Source organism: Diabrotica virgifera, chromosome 1 (genome assembly GCF_917563875.1).
Source record: "Diabrotica virgifera virgifera chromosome 1, PGI_DIABVI_V3a".
Taxonomy (NCBI): domain Eukaryota; kingdom Metazoa; phylum Arthropoda; class Insecta; order Coleoptera; family Chrysomelidae; genus Diabrotica; species Diabrotica virgifera.
In genome coordinates, this window is record NC_065443.1 from 123081886 (window position 1) to 123104172 (window position 22287).

The window sequence follows — 22287 nt, forward strand, 5'->3', positions numbered from 1 at the left end:
TTCATTTTTGTATTTCGGCTTATCTTCTTAACTTTGAAAATTTTTTTATTTCTGTAGAATGCTTTGTTTCCTGCTTGAATTCTTCTTTTCATATCTACACTTTCATTTCTTCTGTTGACTAATACTCCCAAATATTTGAATGTTTCAACCTCTTCGAAGCTGTGTGCGTCTATTGTCATTTCTGTCAGTTGCCTCTTCTTTTTTTTTACTTACATTCATGTATTTTGTTTTATTTTCATTTATTTCCAGTCCTCTTAGTTTGGATTCGTTTTCTATTTCTTGAAAGGTTTTCTTTAATGCCTTTTTATCTGTTGCTACTATGGTTATATCGTCCGCATATCCAATTATTTGTACTGTATTTTTATTTATAGTTCCTGCGTTTGACAACTTTTTTATTATCTTATCTAATGATAGAATAAATAGTACAGTTGAGAGCGCATCTCCTTGTCTTACTCCATTTTTAATTTTTATTATTTCTGTTCTCTCTCTTCCGGTGTCTATTGTTGCTTGGGAATCTCGCATTGTCATTTCTATCATTCTTATAATTTTATTTGGTATTTTGCTCTCTTGTAAGTCTTGGATCATTTTTCTTCTACTTAATTTGTCAAAAGCCTGTTTAAAGTCTAGAAAAAGTATATGTGCTTCTCCGTCGTACTCGTATGTTTTCTCTATCGCTTGTTTTAGTGTATAGATAGCATCTATCGTGGATCTTCCTTTTCTGAAACCGTACTGGTAGTCTCCTATGCTTTGTTCTATGTATATTGTTAGTCTGTCTCTAATTATACCAGTCAGTACTTTATATGTTACATTCAGTAAATTAATTGCTCGGTAGTTTTTACATATCCTGTGGTCTCCTTGTTTTGGGATTGTCACAATAATTCCTTTCTTCCATTCTTCGGGCATTGTTTCCTTATTCCATATATTCTGTATTAGTTCATAAATCTTTCTGTATAGTGCTTCACCCCCGTATTTTATAAGTTCTGCACATATTCCGTCGTCTCCCGCTGTTTTCCCGTTTTTCAGTTTGCATATTGTATCTTTTACTTCTGTATAGGTCAATTCTTCTTCTCCACCTTGTTCCGGGTTCATTATTGTTTCTCTTTCTTCTTCTACATCCGTTTCTTGATACATTTCTTCGAAATACTTCTGCCATGTTTCTGCTTCTATGGCTACATTAGCTGTCCGTTTTCTACTACCTAGCTTTAAGTATTGGTACAGTGGTTTTGAATTGTGTCTCTTATTTTCTGTTTCGATCTCGTTCATAATTTCGTCTACTTTTTTATTTTTCTTTGATTTAAACAATTTCTTTGTCTTTTTCCTTTGATCTTGGTATTTTTCTCGTTCCTCTTCTTTACCTGTGCTTAGCCATTTCAATCTTGTTTTATTCTTTTCGTCCACTGCTAGTTTGCACTCTTCGTCAAACCAATTGTTTCTTCTTTCTTTTTGCATTTTTCCAACTACTTTCTCTGCTGCAGTGTTTATTCCTTGTTTGATTTTTTTCCACTGCTCCTCCATTTCTTGTTCCTCCTTGAACTGCATCTCTACATTTACTTCTTTTACAAATCTTCTTTTTACTCCTTTATCTTTCAATTTATCTACGTCCCATCTTCCCTGTGTTTTTCGTCTTTCATTCTTTGTTGTTTTTATTTTACATTTTGCAATCACTAGCATATGGTCCGAATCGATGTTTGCCCCTCTGTGAGATCTCACGTCATTTATCGACTGTTTGTGTGACTTTTTAATAAGTACATGGTCTATTTGATTCCCCTCCAGACTGCCTGGTCTCATCCATGTTATCTTGTGTATGTTTTTGTGTTTATATCTCGTGCTACTTATGTCCATGTTTAATGCCGCTACTAAATTACATAATCTTTCTCCATTATTGTTTGTTGTGCTATGTAATGAGTTTTCCCCTGCAACCTCCCTAAAGCATTTTTCTTTACCTATTTGTGCGTTGAAATCGCCTATAATAATTAATATATCTTCTCCCGGGATTTTTTCGGCATTTTCTTCTAGTGTTTCATAGAACTGTTGTTTTATTAAGTCATCACTGTTTTCTGTGGGTGCATAGACATTTATTATGGACAACTTGTTCGGTTTGCTGTTTACTCTTATGTATGATAATCTTTGACTTATGGGTTTAAATTCCATAACTTTATGCCTCATTTCCCCTAACACAATAAAAGCAGTTCCTCCATATCCTTGTTTTTCTTCTCCAGCATACCATACTGTATAATTTTCTTTTTCGATTTTTCCATGTCCCCCCCACCTGGTTTCTTGAATTCCTGCAATATCTATATTGTATTGTTTCAACTGTGTCGCTAGCTCTTCCATTTTCCCTTCTTCTAGCAGTGTCCTGACGTTCCATGTTCCAATTTTTTTTGTCATTTTTTTAATTCTCTTCCTTTTTTTTGTATTTTTCTTATTATTTTGAATATACCGTGACTCATTTACCTCTTCGTTTGCATTGTCTGTTTCCTTTTCATCCATCCATTCTCTTTTGTCTAGTTTTTGGGACATTTTCAATTTCTATAAGTTTATTTTCTCTTGCATTTCATTTTAGCACTTTGTCATTTATTTCTAATTTCTGGTATCTGATTTTTACTTTTGCTCCTTTGCTTCTCTGTTGTTTTGATATGTCTCTGATTTCTTTTTGTATCTTTGCTTCCATGAACGTCAGCGCTGCATCTATGTATATTTCTCTACAGTCTCTTGTGTATTTGAGTTTACCTTTTTCTTGCAGTATTTTCTGTTTGTCTTCCCAGCTCTTCGTTTCTATTATACATTTCTTGTATACTATCTTAAACGCACTTTTAACTTCTATTTTCAGTTGCAGCTCTGTTTCCATCATTTTTTGTATGTTTTCTCTTAGTCTAACTTCATCTTCCAGATCTACCTGAATTCCTGTTATGATTAATTTATTGCGTATTTTTTCTTTATCGATCTTCTCTAATCTATTCTCCATGAGTGTTAACGCTTTTTTGAGTTCTTCGTTTTCTTTCTCCCATTTTTGTTCTTTTTTTTTTCTACTTCTCTTTTTAAATTTTCTGTTTCTGCTTTGTTTTGCTTAAGCTTCTGCTTAATATCTTCCAGTTCGTTTTTCATATCCTTGATTTCATCTTTAATCTCTGTTTTGCTTTCCAGGATATCTTCTTTAATTTCTTGCCTCATCTGGCTCAGCAATATCTTAATCTCCTCCATGTCCGTTAATATTGTACTTACTTTTTTTATGCGCGTGTCTGGACCCTAGTATACTCATTTTTAATTTTATCCTTTTTTGTCACTCCACTCATCCATCTACGCATTCTCATTTCCGCCACATGCATTCGTTGTTCCTCTTTCTTTTTCCTGTCCAACATTCAGTTCCGTACATCACAGCCGATCTTATGGCTGTTTTATAGCATTTTCCCTTCAACTTCATTGGAATTTTCCTGTCACACAGCACACCACTCGCTTCCTTCCACTTTATCCATCCAGCCCTAATTCTACTGCATGCATCTCCATATATTTCTCCAATAGTCTAATACTTAAAGATCCTAGGTACTTAAAACTATTGCTTTTCACAATCATTTCACCATCCAAAGACACCATTTTATTTGTAGTAACTCCATCTTTAAATGAACATTCCAAATATTCTGTTTTTGTCCTACTAAGTTTTAAACCTTTTTCCTCCAGAGCTTGTCTCCACTGTTCCAGTTTTTGTTCTAAGTATCTTTCACTATTTCCTACTAACACTACATCATCAGTATACATTAAGCACCATGGAAAAGAAAACAATAAAACTATTGAAAAAAAAAGGCATTTATCAACGGATGCTTAGCAAAAATTCAATGTTAAAAATCTTTGAAGAAAATCCAATCAAATATCATGTTGAAAATTATAGTTTAATTAAAAAAAACAGAAGACGCCAACATAAACGCCCAAATTACAATAAACGATACACCGTTAGAAAGAGTGGAAAAAATATGCTATGTGGGGTGCAATATTGAGGATACTTCAGGGATCATAGCTACAAAATAAAAACTCGTATTGAAAGCCTACAAAAGGCCCTACTCCACTATGAGGTAACAGGGTTTTTTTGAAAATATATACACTCACCGGCACAAAATTCCGCCACTGAAAAATTTTAATTAAGTTTGACAATTTATAACTTTATTATTTGTGCCACGATTTTCAAGATTCTTGCATCAGTTTGTAGGTACATGTATTAAATTAAATTAAATTAATATTTATTGACGGAAAACTCCATTTTACAATTAAAATTAAAAGTCAAAATTAAACATTGAACACAAGTTAACTTACATTACTTACAATTAAACTAACGACATCAAAAAATTAAAATCAAATTAAAATAATTCACGTGAAATAGTCCTTTTAAAAGCATTTAGTGTGACTCCCATAAAGTCTATATTTGGAAACTCATTTACACTAGAAACAATTCTATTTAAAGGCATATTTTCTGCATGACGTGTATTGCACGATCTAGCTGATAGCAAGGGACATCTCCTCAAATTCCTAGCTGGAACATAAAAATCTATTCGACCCAGAATACTAGGTGCAACAATAATACCATTTAACACCTTAAATACGAAATTAAGGTCAAAGTATCGCCTGCGATCCTCTAGACGGTGCAAATGAAACATCTGCATGACCTGACTGGAATTCAATTGCATTCCTCTAGTACCTAATCTATACCGCAGATATCTAACGAATTTATTTTGAATCGATTTAATTCGATATTTGTGATTCTCATAACTTGGACTCCAAATCACTGAACAATACTCTAGTAATGAACGAACATAACTCAAAAACAATCTCACAATTACAAACAAATTATTAAAATCATATGACATTCTGATGACTAACCCTAATGTCCGATTAGCACGCGCAATAATGGCATCATAATGGTCCACGAAACTTAGCTTACTATCCAGTAACACACCTAAATCCTTAATTACCTAAACCCTAGATAAATCCACATCTCCTATCTTGTATTTAAAATAACTGGTGGTCTTATTACGTGAAAAAATAATATATGAGCATTTCGAAGCATTCAATCTAAGATTATTTTCCTGGCACCAATGTACTAAAGAATCCAAGTCTCTCTGCAAACCCTCACAATCAGATTCCGACCTAATGCATTTAAATATCTTTAAGTCGTCTGCAAATATCAGATATTCAGATTTAAAGTTCCTACCAATATCATTTACCAACAACAGAAAAAGCTTAGGACCCAAATGGGAACCCTGCGGAACCCCTGACACGGCTTCAAATCCATTAGAAACACATCCTGCTGATCTTACTTGCAATGTTCTTCCTTGCAAATACGAAGTAAACCAAGCTAATAAAGAACCAGTGATACCAAAGTTTCTCAGCTTTGTAATTAAGACATTATGATCTAGTAGGTCAAAGGCCTTACTGAAATCGGTGTATATAGAGTGCACCTCGTAACCCTCATCTATTGCTGTACCTATACTATCGATATACAAAAAGAGGTTAGTGAGAGTAGAACGTCCGCCTACAAATCCATGTTGGTTGTCCGTAATAATGTTCCTAAAACAATTATCCAAACTTGGCAAAACCATTTTTTCAAATACTTTAGATAAGGCTGACTGAATACAAACTGGCCGATAATTTTTGATATCACTATGATCTCCTGCCTTAAAAATAGGACACACAAAGGAATGTTTCCATCTGTTCGGGAAAATTCCCGTCTGGAGAGATTTATTAAGAACATATACTAATGGTTCACACAAGAACACTGCACTTTCTCTTAGGAACAAATTCGGTATCAAATCAGGGTCAGCCCCTTTATTGACATTTAAGAACAACAACACATTCAGTAAATTGTGAAAAGTGACTTCGAGGTTACTAATTTCCACCTCCAGCTGTTGTGAGAAAATTTCATTACTCTCCAGGTTATCCAGAGATTTACCATTAAAAGTGCTGTATACAGTACCAAAATGTTGCGCAAACAACTCTGTTATTTTTTGTTTGTCATTCTCACTTTCCTCACCTAGAAACATAGAGCCAGGGAGAGCACCATGTCCGTTGGTTTTATTTTTGATGAACTTCCAAAATTCACCAGCGTTCTCATTTATTCTCACTTCCATCTTTGAAACGTAAGCATTGTAAGACTGCTCAGTGAGTAATGAGCATTCATCTCTCAAATTTTTAAATTCAATATAGTGGGATACTTATTTGTAGTTTTATAGTTTTTATGCGCAATCTTTTTGGCAATGACTTTACTCTTAAGTTCAGATGAGAACCAAACAGGAAAATTCGATCTTTTTACAGATATCTTTGGTACAAAAAGTTCAATTGCGTTCCAAAGCCGTATTGATATCGTTTGTTATTATTCCGGTAACAGAAATTTTTTGCTTATATGGCATTATACGGGGGTGAATATAAGCATTGTATTTTCTACTAACTTTAAAAAATTCTGTGGAAAAATTGAAGAGAAGATTTTGTTTCCTAATCCTGTCATATTATCCCGGAGGCATCAAAAAAATATTTTGTTTTTTGAATTATCCGAATATCCCTTTTCTTGTAAGAGCTGTACAATTTTTTGTAAATAAAAACACTGATTGACTCATAAACATAAATATCGTAAATGAAGGTTGGATTGATAAGATTGAGCATTTGTGGGATGAATTAAAAATAATTATTCGCCGTTATCCTAGGCCTCCAAAAATTTGGTACACTTATGGCCTTGGTAAAGGAATATCGGGCTATTCCCCATCAGACAAGGATAACCCATCTTTATTCGATGCCAAACAGATTGCGAGCAGTCGTTGCTGCTAGAGGTGGACATACCCGCTATTGAATTGTTTTGTTGTTAAATTTGTTTTGTGTTGTTAATTTTAGTGTGTTTGATATTTTTAATTAAATAAACCTTCAAAGCAGTGTTTTTAATTACAGCTTTTACAAGAAAAGAGATATTCGGATAATTCAAAAAACAAAATCTTGGAGATGCCTCCAAGATAATGCGAAAGGAGTATGAAACAAAATCAGCCCTCCAATTTTTCCACAGAGCTTTTTAAAGTTAGGAGAAAATACAACGCTTCCATTGACCCCCGTATAATGCCATCTCAGAAAAAATTTTTGTTATCGGAATAATACCGGAATTTATAGAGTACTGTTATTATTTTTCATGTAGAATTACCCCTTAAAGGTTGTCACACTTATTTAGAAACACCCTGTATAAAAAAAATAAACCGTTAAAATGATTCGTTGCTACGAGTTTCGTATCAAGCTTTATAATTACTAGGCTGTAGATATCAGTTAGAGTGGTTCGATGTTATATATTCCCAGTACTACTTTACGGAATTGAAGCATGGACCCTGAGGGAATCGCTTTTAAAAAACCTAGAAGCATTTGAGATGTGGGTCTACCGCCGTATTCTGAAGACCAGTTGGGTAGAAAGAGTCACAAACGAAAGGGTTTTGCAACGTTTGAATAAAAGTTGCGAAGTAGTGAACACGGTTAAAAGACGCAAATTGGAATATTTTGGTCATATAATGCGTCACCCAGAAAAATATGACATACTTCACCTTGTCATGCAAGGTAAAATAATGGGAAATAGAAGTGTGGGCCGCCGTACAACTTCTTGGCTTAAAAACCTACGCCAATGGTTTGGGAAAACTAGCACTGAACTATTTCGTGCGGCTGTAAATAAGACAATGATTGTTAATATGCTGGGCAACATGAGAGCCAACGATCGACAAACGGTCTCGGCACCTTAAGAAGAAGAAGAGATCACTTAGCATAAAAAGTGTATAAAAACCTTACCTCTCCCACTAAAATGTCTCCCTCTGTATATTTCGGAGCAGGTACTTTGTCCATATCAAACATTGTTAAATATGTAATTTTTGTTACGTGGTTCGTATACAGCACATATGCCGTCAGTAAGTTACCTTCCTTATATTTAGACAGGCTCTTCTCAAGTTGACCTTCGTCTATGTACGCGAAGAAGTCATTAAGGAATTTTCCATACAATCCTGTATGTCTTACCTAAAAAAATAGTTTGTCATCAAATTTAAGATCTGTAATAAAATCTGTAAAACAGTCACAAATAAACACCAAATAAATTTTTTATTGGCGATTTTTTTTTATTATAAATAGTACTACGCCACTGGAATTAGAGTGACTCCAGTTAGCGTTAACTACAATTTCTTAAAAGTATATTTATAGTCTAAGAGCTAGTTGAACCCTCCGAGTAACGGTCTTCCCGTAAAGCTAGAAATTTGTATAGTGATAATTCATAGCACACCAAGGCTAAAAGCCATGACCTGGCAAGCATCAGCCCTACACGTGTATCTACCAGGTGAATCGAAAAGTGCATAGTTTAGGGCAGCGGTTCCCAACCTTTTTTAGCTTGAGGCACACTAAGGGCCAATTTCTCATATCGAGTTCAACTCCAGTTTAACCTGAACTTCTAGTAAACGTCAGTTTAAAGTCAAAATCGTCTTTCTCAATTCGCACGTTCAACCGATGGCAGTTTAAACTTGAACGATGCTTGAACGGTGGAATTCGGCCGTTCAAAGATTTCAGAACTCAGTTCAGATGATTCCATGGACTACGCATGCGTTGTATTAACACGAAACGCTGTCATAATATAAATATATCCTATTTTATTATATTAAGCCTAACGATAAACGATAACATTATTTTTGTTTTTATAATATTTATTTATAATTATTAAAATGACTATTTGACTATAAATACTTAAATTTAACTTTATTCAAAAACAGCATAAAAATGGTAGTTCAAAATGGCGACAGTTTTTTACCTTTTGCCATCTATTGGCATTTCTCGAAAGCTGTAGAACGAGCGCTGACATGAACGCGCAATGAGAAATGCATTTCAAACAAAACCACAGATCACGGGTGAACCTGGTTCAACTGAACCATAGATTAACGCAGGTATGAGAAATCGACCCTAACTTAGAAACTCGTTCAACCACGGCACACTTGGGTAAATAATCTCTCTAATGAGTATAATTGTTACTGTTACTTTCTTGAAAAATTATCACTATTTCACTAAATTGTTAAAAAAATCATTAAATCTAGTGAAATTTCACTAAACCTGCTAACACTGGTGAGATGTGAGTGTCTTCAAACGCTATCGCCACAAGCGGTAACATGTTGAACTAACGCACGTCTGCATAATATGGGCACGCCAGGTTTTCTCAATACGACTCTACCTCATCGGCAGAGTCTACGAGAAGTGTACGGTAAATTTAAACTGTAATTACAAAGAAACAAATATGTACGTCTTTGAACTCACTTTATCACGCGTAACGAATTACGGGATCTGGATTTCAATGCATATTTTTTTATAATTCTCGTATCAAAGTTACGCGTGAAGTTAGTCGTATTGAGGACAGTTGAGAAAACGTGAGCGACCCCTGCATATGATACTGCTTCTACCGCATTCTGTTGGTCGAGTGTTGAACTATTGAAACAGCAGACAAGCGCAGAACAAAAGTTTTATTCGATGAAAATTAGTCGGTAAAAGTTATTATCACGGCGAATTAAAAAAGTAAATACATACCAGTAAAAAAGGCAGTAAAATTTCGCGGCACACATACAGGGACTTCAGGGCACACCAGTGTGCCGCGGCACACTGGTTGGGAACCTCTGGCTTAGGGGGTAAATAAAACTTTCTCCTGTAGTTTAAATTTAAGTATGCGTTTGAGTAAGTCATTTAGAAGAAATGTGTACAATGAGAGGCGATTCTGAACAGTATAAGACCTTGCCAGGCAAAGGGGAAGATTAGGGTTTTTCCTAAAATTATTTTTTTTGCATCGAACAAAGTTTTTTTAGCCTTGGTGTGCTATGAATTATCACTATACAAATTGCTAGCCTTACAGGAAGACCGTTACTCGGAGGGTTCACTAGCTCTTAGACTATTATTAATATCAGTCATAAACAAGCACCTTGTAGACCAGTTATCTGTAAAAAAAATCATTGATTTCGCGTAAAAATCTGATACAGATATTTTAAGGTAAAGTTTACGCACGCTCAAATTCTGACGATTCCTCTTTGAATAGATTTGAGCTTCAACAAATCTTAAATCTAATAAATTAATTAAATTTAAATATTATATACACAGGCTGTTTTTAAATAAGTATGACAAACTTTAAATAGTACTTTAAAGGGATACATGAAAAAAATAATGACAGTATGGGGCGGGATTCTTGACCGTTCGTAAACTTTAAGGTCGCTCGCGATTTAGTATATTTTTATATTTATATAATATATTATATTATATTATACAGTATGTCCCTGTAAGTTGTATCCATATGGAAAACTTTTTTATTATTAATTTTACGAAAAAAAGTTATTCTTTATAAAAAGTTCTGCATGGTCCAAAACCCAAGATTCAACCATCATATATCAAATTTTATAAGAAGTGTTATACGAGGTATGTCAAAAAGTTTGAATTTCACTCAAGAGTAAAGTAGCTTTATTTTTCACAATATTGAAAATTGCAAATATGAAAAGTTGTTTGGAATTAAAAACTATTTTCTAATATGCAATTACATCCTTCTAATTGAAAAAAAATTTTTGAAAAATTATGGATAACTAAAACGTTATTTTCAGTTATTTCAATTCTGATAACTCTTTTATTATTAATTTTACGAAAAAAAGTGATTCTTAATAAAAAGTTCTGAATGGTCGAAAACCTAAAATACAACCATCTTATATCAAATTTTATCAATTTTATACGAGGTATGTCAAAAAAGATAAATTTAGATCAAAAGTAAAGTACCTTTATAGTTCAGAATATTTCAATTAGAAGGATGTAATTACATACTGAAACATAGTTTTTAATTCTAAATAACTTTTCATAATAACAATTTTCGATATTGTGAAAAATAAACGTATTTTACTCTTGACCGAAATTCATATTTTTTGACACAACTTGTATAAAATTGATAAAATTTGACATAAGATGGTTGTATTTTAGGTTTTAGACTATGCAGAACTTTTAATTAGGAATCACTTTTTTTCGTAAAATTAATAATAAAAGAGTTATCTGAATTGAAATAACTGAAAGTAATGTTGGATATCCATAATTTTTCAAAAAAAAAATTCAATTAGAAGGATGTAATTGCATACTAGAATATAGTTTTTAATTCCAAACAACTTTTCATAATAGCAATTTTCAATATTGTGAAAAATAAAGCTACTTTACTCTTGAGTGAAATTCAAACTTTTTGACATACCTCGTATAATATTCAAAAAAATTTATATTTGATGGTTAAATCTTAGGTTTTGGACCATGCAGGGCTTTTTATGAAGAATAACTTTTTTTCGTAAAATTAATAATAAAAAAGTTTTGCATATGGATACAACTTACAGGTTAAAATGTATAATATACATAATTATATTTATATTTAGCAATATATAAATCGCCAGTTTGTAAGAATAATTTTAACACCCCGTATCTCGGAAAAGAAGCATTTGCGTTTGAAGTTTACGAACGATCAAGAATAGCGTCCATGCTCTAAAAACATATGTCCGCAAATGCTTCGTTTCCGAGATACGGGGTGTTGAAATTACTCTTGCAAACTGGCGATTTATATATTGCTCTAAAAGCGGTTGAGATATGCAAATAAAATTTTGTGGGTCTTAGGAGGTAATTATTGTGCATTTTTTGACATACAACAAAGAATTTTATGTTCACCATTGGCGTGCATATGGGTAATGGTCTGAAACTTTTTTAAGAAAAAAATAGTACGCCACTGAGTTATTTCAAATTTAAAATAGTTTTTGAATTCCTCATTCAATTTGTGACAAAAAATCTATCTTCCCTTCTGTCATACGACGCGCCGTTTTTATGCAGAAAATAAAATATCTGAACGTTTACAAGGTATTCGAAATATGTTTCTATAAATATGTATGCAAGGTGTAAAATGTTTTATTTTTTTGCATGAAACCGGCGCGTCATATGAAAAAAAGGGTACACAGATTTTCTGTCACAAATTGAACAAGGAATTCAAAAATAATTTTTAATTTAAAATATCTCAGTGGCGTACTATTTTTTTTCTTTAAAAAATTTCAGACCATTACGTGTATGCACGCAAATGGTAACTTATGTCAAAAAACATTTGCATATTTCACCCGGTTTTAGAGCAATAAATAAATCGCCAGTTTGTAAGAGTAATTTCATCTCGGAAATGAAGCATATTTTTTCTTGTAAACCCCTTAAAATTTGTCATACTTATTTACAAACACCCTCTATATACTGAATAGATGTAAAAATATCTTACTGTTTCAACCATGACATCAACTTGCATTCCTGGAATCAGATTATGTAAACTATCAATTTCGGAGATCTTACATTTTTTTAATCTGTCAGTTCTACAACTCAGTTGGATTGTAGCAGCAGCTTCAGATGAATCACATTTGGTGACAACGCACCAAAGTGGTTGCCCAATAACTGAAAGAATTAATAATATGAAACAATATTGATTACATTTTCACAAATATTTTAAATTGGAAAATTGAGACTTTTAAATAAACAACTTGTTGATTTCTTTAGTTTTCGAATTCAAAACATAGCTGATTCAGAAAAAAATATATACAGAGTGGGCCAAAGAAAACAGTCCACCTCGATATTTGGCAGTATTTATTAGATTTTAAGCAAATGAAGAAACAGGTCGATTTTTGATCTAAGGGGGACACATTTTTACGGTACATACATCTGTCATTTGTCAACCCCCTCTCTTCCATTTCCCCCACCTCTTATTTTTAAATAGGGAATAGGGGTCGTACGTTACCTCATTTGAAAGGTTATTCAATTCTCTATTCAGTAATATTAACATTTATTTAAATATTATAATTTATTAAACTCAAAATACATTCCATTACTGACTGAAAACAGAAAAAAATGTTTATTTGGCAAATAAATATTGTTTTTCGCTTAAATTCAATATTCACGTACCAAGAGGCAGATGGGTGGCAGCTTGAACATTGAAATTAAGCGAAAAGCAATGTTTATTTATCAAAAAACGTTTTTTTCTGTTTTGTGACAGCAGCAGAATGTATTTTGAATTAAATAAATTACATACATTCTTCTTTTTGTGTCAATTAATTTAATTAAAATATTTTTTCTTGGACACCCTGTATAAATAATTATGTTAATGTTTATATTACTGAATAGAGAATTGAATAACCTTTTAAACGAGCTAGCACACGCTCCCTATGCCCTATTTAAAAATAAGGGGTGGGGGAAGTGGAAGGGAGGAGGTTGACAAATGACAAATGTATTGTACCATAAAAAAGTGTCCCCCTTAGATCAAAAATCGACCTGTTTCGTCATTTCCTTAAAATCTAATAAATACTGCCAAATATCGAGGTGGACTGTTTTCTTTGGCCCACTCTGTATTTGCATATTTCTACTAATAATAAACAGTAAAAGATACAGCCTCTAAATTTAATCAAAAAAGTCTTACTTAATTTTCGGTTTTTATCCACATTCTTAAAAGGTAAAAATGCTCTACAATTGTTCACACCAATATCCATCTTGTACCCATGCTCAAGTTCAGATGTAACTGAAGCCCATACCAACAACCCTTCAGGAAATGAATTATGGTATTTTCCACTGTTAATGTCTTTAGGATTTAATGTACACTGAATATGGGTACCTTCATCTCTATTTTCTATACTTAGAACTTTTACAATTATCATTTGACCAACCGAAAACATCTGTGGTACCAAAGTGATACTCTGAAAAATGAAGGTGTTACATAAAATATGACTAAAAAAGGAATTATATTCATGTAAGTAAGCAAAAGTGCATATCTCTATTCCAGTATTTAAGCATACATGCTTGTCTAGTAGGAATCTATGAAGTGAGTAGCATCAAAAAAAGCCTGCATCTCTTGCTGCACTTATCATCCATAGGTAGATCTAATACACTCAAAATTTTAAAATACTTTGTTTAGCCTTTTTTTTCTCTGGCCAAAGAGATTAATCAAACTAATTAGTCTAAAATCTCTGCACTTGATGGGCTTGGTTTTTAGTTGGTATATTCGTTATTTTGTGTACTTTTCTACAACTACATAAAACTGGAATAGCTACAAAAGTACAACTAAATAAAAGTGGAATTATTAATTATGGTAGGGGAGCCCAAGCAGGGATTTTTGCAGTTACTCGAACGCGTCAGATTATGGCATGGGGAGAAACCTTGCGCCCTGTAAATGTACCCCTACCATATATTAGAGAAACTCGAAATCGTCAGATTAAGACATGGGAAGTTAAGTACATGTAGAACAGTCTATATTTCAAAAATCTGGCGGTTTGAGCGGGAGGTAAGGAATTGGGTGAGTCACAAAGTTTCACAAGAAAAAAGCGAATATTTCGAGAAATAAAGGTCAGATCAGAAAACTAAAAAATATTTCTTCTATATTTGACACTATATTCTATAATGACACTAAACACGACCCCCAACGGAGAGGGGTGGGGATAAATTTAAAATTTTAAATAGGAACCCTGCGATATTTCGCGAAATAAACATCAGAATAAAAAACTGCAAAATACACATATTCAATATTTTTGAAAAATCTATCGAATGACACCAAACACGAACCCTCACGGAGGTGGGGAGGGGGGTTACTTTAAAATATTAAATAGGAGCCCTCATTTTTTATTGCAAATTTGGATTCCTTACGAAAAAATAAGTAACTTCTATTCGTAACATTTTTTCGAATTTTGGATTATAATCGGAAAAAACGATGGTTGGAAATGGAAAATTAAATTAAAAATGGAAAGTCCCCACTTAAATGGAAAACTTTACTTATTTTTTTTTGTTTATTATAATTTGTGGTAAAATTAAGAAAGCCTGTTTAAAGCTAAATATTGTAATAATAAATAATAATAAATAGGAGGAAGAGGACTTATGGATATAGGTGAGCAATTAGACAAACAAATTGCTAACTTAAGAACTTATTTTCAGATGCAGGCTGAGACATCTATTCTACATCGCTCTATCTGCGCAGTAGATGACACAACACCGATCAAACTGAGGGAACCCGAAATGCGCATAAAACACATCACTAAAGACGAACAAATGCGCACCTGGATCAGTAAACCTCTGCACGGCCGACATCCCAATGTGGTCAGCCAAGACTATGTCGACAATACAGCGTCGAACTATTGGTTAACATCAGGAAAGATGTTCCCTGAAACGGAGGGTTCATTACTGGCCATTTAAGATCAGGTTATACCAACCAGAAATTACCTGAAATATATCGTCAAAGACCCTCAGGTTCAAAACGATAGATGCTGATATGGATGTCAAGCCCAAGAAACCATCCAACATATTACAGGGAGATGCCAGGCATTTGCTGCAACTGAATACAAGGAACAACATGACTCAGTTGGAAAGATCATTCATCAAGAGATAGCTATCAAACTGGGACTTCTCCAAACGGACCATCTCCCATATTATCAATACGTCCCTGAGAGTATGCTTGAGGATGGCAACTACAAGCTGTAATGGGACCTCACTGTGCTCACAGACCAGACAGTGGCACATAAAAGACTAGATCTCGTACTAGTTAATAAATTAACAAGACAAACAACACTAATTGATGTGGCGATACCTAACAACAATAATCTACGTAGTAAATTTACTGAAAAGATCGCCAAGTACAGAGATCTGGAAATTCAAATACGGAGACAATGGAGAAAGCAAAGTACCCAGACGATACCGATTATTATGTCTACTACTGGAGTCATTCCGAAGACCCTCCTCGAAAGCATCAAAAAGCTGGGTCTGAATGAACATCTTTATAAGACCATGCAGAAAGCTGTACTACTCACGACGGCCAGAAGTGTACGAAAATTTTTGGGAGATACACCTGCATACCAAGTCACCTAGGGCTCGATAACACGGAAAGAGTCCCACCAGAGCTCAATCCTTTTGATACCATAGGTATCTGGGATGAGTCAATTTTCCCCTTAGAGGGAGTGTGAGCCGTATGGCTAAATCTGATAATAAATTACGTAGAGACTGCAATATTTGTTACAAAAATAGCAAAAATAATATTTGTTAGCTTTTACCTCTAAAAATAAAAAAGGATTTTAGAATATAAAGAAGTACACTGCGCTTCTGAAAAAGAGAACCACAAAACCAAAATTTGTAAATTGTTTATACTTTTATTTGTTTCATTAAGTTTTGTTTAGTTAGTTTATTTTTTACCCTTACCTCCTCGTTATTGTTTTCTTGTAAATAGTGGGTAAATGAGTCAGATATATTAATAATTTTAATCTGTCCAAATGTCAATCCTGGTAGCTCAATATCCATTGATACATCTTTTATTTGTTTAATACAAGCCAAAATTATCATATCTTGCTGCAGGGTCTAAAAATAAATATTTAAAATCCGTAAATTTCATGTAAAAATATATCAAACTGAAATATTATTAAAAAATATTAAATAACTTTGAATATTAATATAAAACTATCAATGACTTTTACAAATGGATTTTAAAAATAGCTAGGAAATTTGTAGAATAAAATGAAATTGAAGGGATAAGATCACAAATATTTCAGATGGTTATAAAGAAACAAGCTAAAAATGTGAACATTATCGTAACGGAAACTTTGTTTATTTATGTAACGTATTGAAATTCATATGGAAAATTGATATTACGATAAGTTGTTTAGAATTAGAAATTATGTTTTAATGTGGAATTATATCCTTCTAATTTAAATGTTTTGAACAATAAAGGTACTTTAATGTTGAGCGAAATTCATACTTTTGATGTACCTCATATAAAATTGATTTTTTATGAAGAAAACTTTTCTTCGTAAAATTAACAATAAAAGAGTTATCACAAATGAAAATGATGTTGGGTATCCTAATATGACCAACTAGCCCTAAAAATTCGGGACATGGCCCGAATTATGAAATTGTGTCCCGTCGTCCCGGACCAGGCTTCCGGGCCATCCGAATTTTCAATGTTTTGGTAAAATTCTTTGAAATTTTGAATATTAAAATAAAATAAAAATTTTATTTTTAATTCAGTTGCAATGCGAAGGCAAAACAATCTTACTTTTCAATTAGAATAAGGAGCGCAGTCCAGTCCTCTGAATCGCGATTTTCGGCTCTTATTGGAGCCTCATAGGAGAGAACATAGGCTTGTTCTCCATACTCCAATTGATCAGAACCGAGAGCTTTTCCCACCCATTGCAACTGAAGTGAAAATATTAGGTGACTAGCGTCATCTGGCAATTAAAAGATGAAGTTTTCGATCCTAATAGCATTATTAATAATATTTAAAAAAATATTAAAATATTACTAAAAGATTTTTAAAAAATTTTTAAATTGAAAACTTATTGGTCCATTTCTTTGGTAACACCTCCAAGGCTTCTAAAATTTGCAAGCCAAATGGATGCTGAAGCGAAGAAGACAAGAGGGAATTCAAAAAACTTACAATTCACGACCCCGTCACTGTTCAGCTGGTAAATTCCAACAGAAAATGGACCTAGTTACTCGAAGGAGTAAAGACCAATATAAAAATAAAATAAAAATTTCATTTTTAATTCAGTTGCAATGCGAAGGCAAGACAATCTTACTTTTCAATTAGAATACGGAGAATACCGTATTCTAATATATGTTTTTTAATAATTAGAATACCGTATTCTAATTGAAAAGTAAGATTGTTTTGCCTTCGCATTGCAACTGGATTAAAAATAAAATTTTTATTTTATTTTTATATTGGTCTTTACTCCTTCGAGTAACTAGGTCCATTTTCTGTTAGAATTTACCAGCTGAACAGACGGGGTCGTGAATTGTAAGTTTTTTGAATTTACTGGAAGGCCTGTGATGTTACAATTTTTTACTTTGAAGTTGGTTATCTCGAAGATGGTTCAAAATGTCATTTTCAGATTTGGATTCAGGAGGCAAAATTACATGGGTGTCCATCGGCAGATCGGCTCCAAGTATTGCAGCAGCAGGAACGCATAAACGAACAGACTTTGCGAATTTATAAACAAAAACAAAATTGTTGTTGAATAAAATTTAAAAAAACAGGGAAAATTACTAAAGAAGAACAGCAAAAAGCAAGGTAAAATACAAATAGAAAAAACTGTGCAGAAAGAAGTTGATAAAGCCGGAAAACAAACAAAAATGTAGAATGAATGTTTTCATTCAAGAATCAACTGAATAGTGATAGTGAATTAAATTTCTCAAACCATATTGATCTGATTACAAATAAAGCAATGAGGTTGTTAGGGTTTGTTTTTAGAACATTAAAATGTTTTGACAATATATTTGTTTTAAAGGAAGTTTACTGTTCCTTAGTGCGATCAATTCTAGAATATGCAGCACCTATATGGCATCCATATTACACTGTGCACAAAGAAAAACTTGAACGAGTTCAGAGAAAGTTTTTGAGACGAATAGGTCACAAACTAAAAATACCTTATGAAGAGATAAATGTTAATGACATCATGAGGCTTTTGAATTTAACCCCTTTGGAAACCAGAAGGAACTATTTAGATATTTGTACAATATATAAAATCATAAATAATATTATTGATGACCCAGATCTCCTGGCAGCTGTTGGCCTGCGTGTTCCATCTATTAATTCCAGAAATAGCCAACTACTTAACATCGAGTTTCATAGAACCAATTATGGCATTAACTCGCCTATTTGTCGAATGAGCAAATTAACAAATGAAATGTTACAAAAGTGTGATTTGGATTTATTTAATGATGGTTTTAATAAATTTAGTGGTAAAATAAAAAAGTTTCTATCAAATTAATGTTAAAATTATTATGGTAAAATGTGTCTTATTTATTAAATATGTAATATGATTTCAAATTTATTACCTCCAAACTTTTTGTTATATATATATGTTTCAGTGTTTTTATAATTATTGAAAAAAAATCTAGTCACGACATCTTGTTATTGTTATAGTAATCTTTTAATACATTTTGACTTGTATGTATATTCTAATGATTTAACTTTGTAAGACTATATAGGTTATACTTATAACTATCCTTTGTACTTTTATAATTATTGTTGTTTTATACCTACGTACTCTGTAAATGCTATATGCGTAAATAAAATTTTGACTTTTGACTTTGACTGAAAAAAAGCTAATAGGCTAAAAATAAACCAAAGTCCATACAGAGAAAAATAAGTACATGAAATGGATTAGAAGTTATTAGTATATTATTAATAAACTGAAGGATCATCTTTTTAAACAAAATATGAAAAACAAATATTCAACGAAATAGTATTAATAATGTTCTGTTAAGTAAGTAAAAGGGTTCTTGCACTTTCTCAGGTTTATTGAACTCAATACAATACAGTCAGTAGAAGAGATGAGATCTGCCATCGGCCATCCGCGTTGACGTATTAGTGCCTTACTTCACAACTTACAGGGTTGCCAGATTGTGCCGATAGTACATCTCCCTCTTTACAAAAACAAATTTTCATGAAATTAAATAATCTTTCAGATAAGCTGGCCGTCGAGATATCCTTTTCGGACGAGAAGAATCCTGTTCCATATTAGAACAGTTATTTTCTGTATTTGGAACTGTTAGCACAATATTGTTATCATTACACAACTCACTGTTTCCCGCACAATCCTTCCGACTCGCACAATCTTCCCACCTACCTTCTTTACTATTAAAATTAGAATCAGAAGTGGGCAGAGGCAGTGCTGGAGTAAATTCAGGTTCAAAGTAGTATGGTGCTGGAATGAGGTCATGACGGTTTCGTCTGTAATTTCCAGACTTGGTTTTTACTATATAAGATCTTGGTTCGTTTAAAATGGATGAAATTTTTCCGTACAACCTCAAATCAATTACCCAAACACTGTCTCCTATAGATAAATCTGACAAAGTCCTGGCCCTATGTCTTTTATTAAACTGGAAGGCTGATTTTTCTTTCGCTCTATTCTCTCTTTCTACCACCGAATCAGTATTAACGGGATTATTTAACAATTCTGGAATTACGGGTAAGGGAGATCTCAATTTACGATTCATTAGTAGTTCGGAAGGCGAAAATCCACATTCAAGGGGTGTGGTACGATAAGCTAATAAAGCTAGACTAAGGTCTTCATTTTTCTTAAGGAGATTTTTTGCTATTTTAACTGCAGCCTCTATGCATCCATTGGATTGAGGGAAATAAGGGCTACTAGTAATATGTCTGAAATCATATTGAGAAGCAAATATTCTAAATTGAGTACTGAATTGAGGCCCATTATCTGAACGCACTATCTCTGGAATCCCATACCGACTAAAAAGTTCTTTAAGTTTGGATATTATTACCAATTCAGTCATAGTGGTTAATTTAAATATCTCAAAGAAACGGGAATAATAGTCAGTAACAATTAAGTACCAGCAGTTATGTTTAAAAAGGTCCAAAGAAACTTTCTGCCATGGGCGCTCAGGAAAAGGATCCCTTATAAGGGGCTCTACCGGATTTGTTCTATGTTCTATACATATAGGACAATTTCTAACTAAATTCTCGATCTGAGTGGATAGACCCAACCACCATATTGAAGCTTTTGCTCTCGCTCTACATTTTACAATCCCTAAATGACCTTGGTGGAGATATTCTAAACACCGAAATTGTAGACATCTAGGGATAAATAATCGGGAATTTCTCAATAATAGATTATCGCTAAAAGACAACTCCAACCTATAATTATAATAAGGCTTTAAGCATTCCTCTAATTTATTTTGTTCAGGCCAACCCGACGTACAATATTCTCTTAATTTTAAACAAATGGGATCTTTTCTCTGTTCTTCCTTAATTTCTTCAATAAAATACGGCTTTACTTGAACCGAACTAACTATAAGATGAACATGAGCTTCTACTTCGCTTGCTAATTCGTCTTCAATTGGGTCACTGCTATTCTCATCGAACCGACGTGAAAGAGCATCCGCTACAACCAGCTCTTTGCCTGGAGTATAATGAACCTCATAATCATATCTCATCAATCTAATTCTGAGTCTTTGCAAGCGAGGTGTAAGCTCATCGATCGGTTTTGATTTTAGTACTTGGACCAACGGTTTGTGGTCAGTCTCTAAAACAATCGGTATCCCAGTGATATATTCTTGAAACTTATCAGCAGCCCATGTCAGAGCTAGGGCTTTCCGCTCTATTTGGGCATATCTTTTTTCAGTGGAAGAAAGCAAACGAGAAGCATAGGCAACAATTTCCTTTTTACCCTCATTAAACTGAATCAAACATGCTCCCAATCCAAATGATGAGGCATCCGCTGAAACTGCTATCTGTTTGGTAGGGTCAAAGTAAGCTAAACATGGACTTTTTTGTAGTAATTCCTTAACTCTTACAAAGGCTTGTTTCTGCGGACTGTCCCAGATAAATGTGACACTCTTTTTCAGTAATGACGTAAGGGGCTCTAGGATTTCAGAGCGATTAGGTATAAATCTACATGAAAAATTTATCATACCTAAAAACTGTAGTAATTCTGTTTTATTAGTCGGTTCTGGAAAGTTAACAAATGCTGAAATCCTTTCAGGTGCAATTGACACTCCTTCATTTGAGATTTCGTGACCTAAATACTGGAGTTTTTGAACAGCAATCACACATTTATCTTTATTTAGAGCTATACCTTCAGCTTGTATTCTGGATAATACTTCATCCAGAATTTTGTTGTGTTCTTCTAGTGTTGGAGCATGGATTAAGATATCATCTATGTGACTAATTACACCGTCCAAACCAGCTAATATTTTGTTTAACAATATAGAAAAATATTCGGGGGCACAAGTGATACCGAAGGGAACTCGAGTGAATAGATACCTACCGAAGGGAGTTATGAATGTGGTAAGGGATTGAGACTCTGGGTCTAAACGAATCTGATAAAATCCAGAAGAAGTATCAAGTTTTGAGAAATATTTACTATCTTTTATTCTGGCTAAAATACTTTCAACTTTGTTTATAGGAAAATATGAACGAAGAACAGATTTGTTTAAATGGGTATAATCCACACAGAGTCGAACAATGGGACTGACCCACTCTGTAGGATAATCAACAGGTTCAATTATTTTTAGATTTAATAATCTATCAATTTCTTCTTTTAACGGTTGGAGTAATGGAATAGGAACTGTTCTAGGGACTGATTGTACATAGGGTTTAATGTTGTCTTTTAATTTAATTTCCATTTCTGTTTTAAATGTACCTATATCATTAAATATTGTTGAAAATTTTCTGAAAACTGCCTCTGGATTAAATACATTATTTATATTTTTTACTGTAACATTTTCATGAAATTGTAGAAGTTTTAA

At 33.2% G+C, this 22287-nt stretch overlaps 1 protein-coding gene across 1 annotated transcript in view; it reads right to left on the reverse strand.

The window, feature by feature from the left end:
• LOC114333768 (protein RRP5 homolog) overlaps positions 1-22287 on the reverse strand; it is a 113159-nt gene that overhangs the window by 81923 nt on the left and 8949 nt on the right. Inside the window, exons 3-6 of the mRNA XM_028283761.2 lie at positions 16222-16377; positions 13466-13739; positions 12281-12450; positions 7792-8013 (exon numbers count right to left, since the gene is read on the reverse strand). Coding sequence (XP_028139562.1) covers positions 7792-8013; positions 12281-12450; positions 13466-13739; positions 16222-16377 — 822 coding nt within the window. The remainder of the gene's footprint in view (positions 1-7791; positions 8014-12280; positions 12451-13465; positions 13740-16221; positions 16378-22287) is intronic.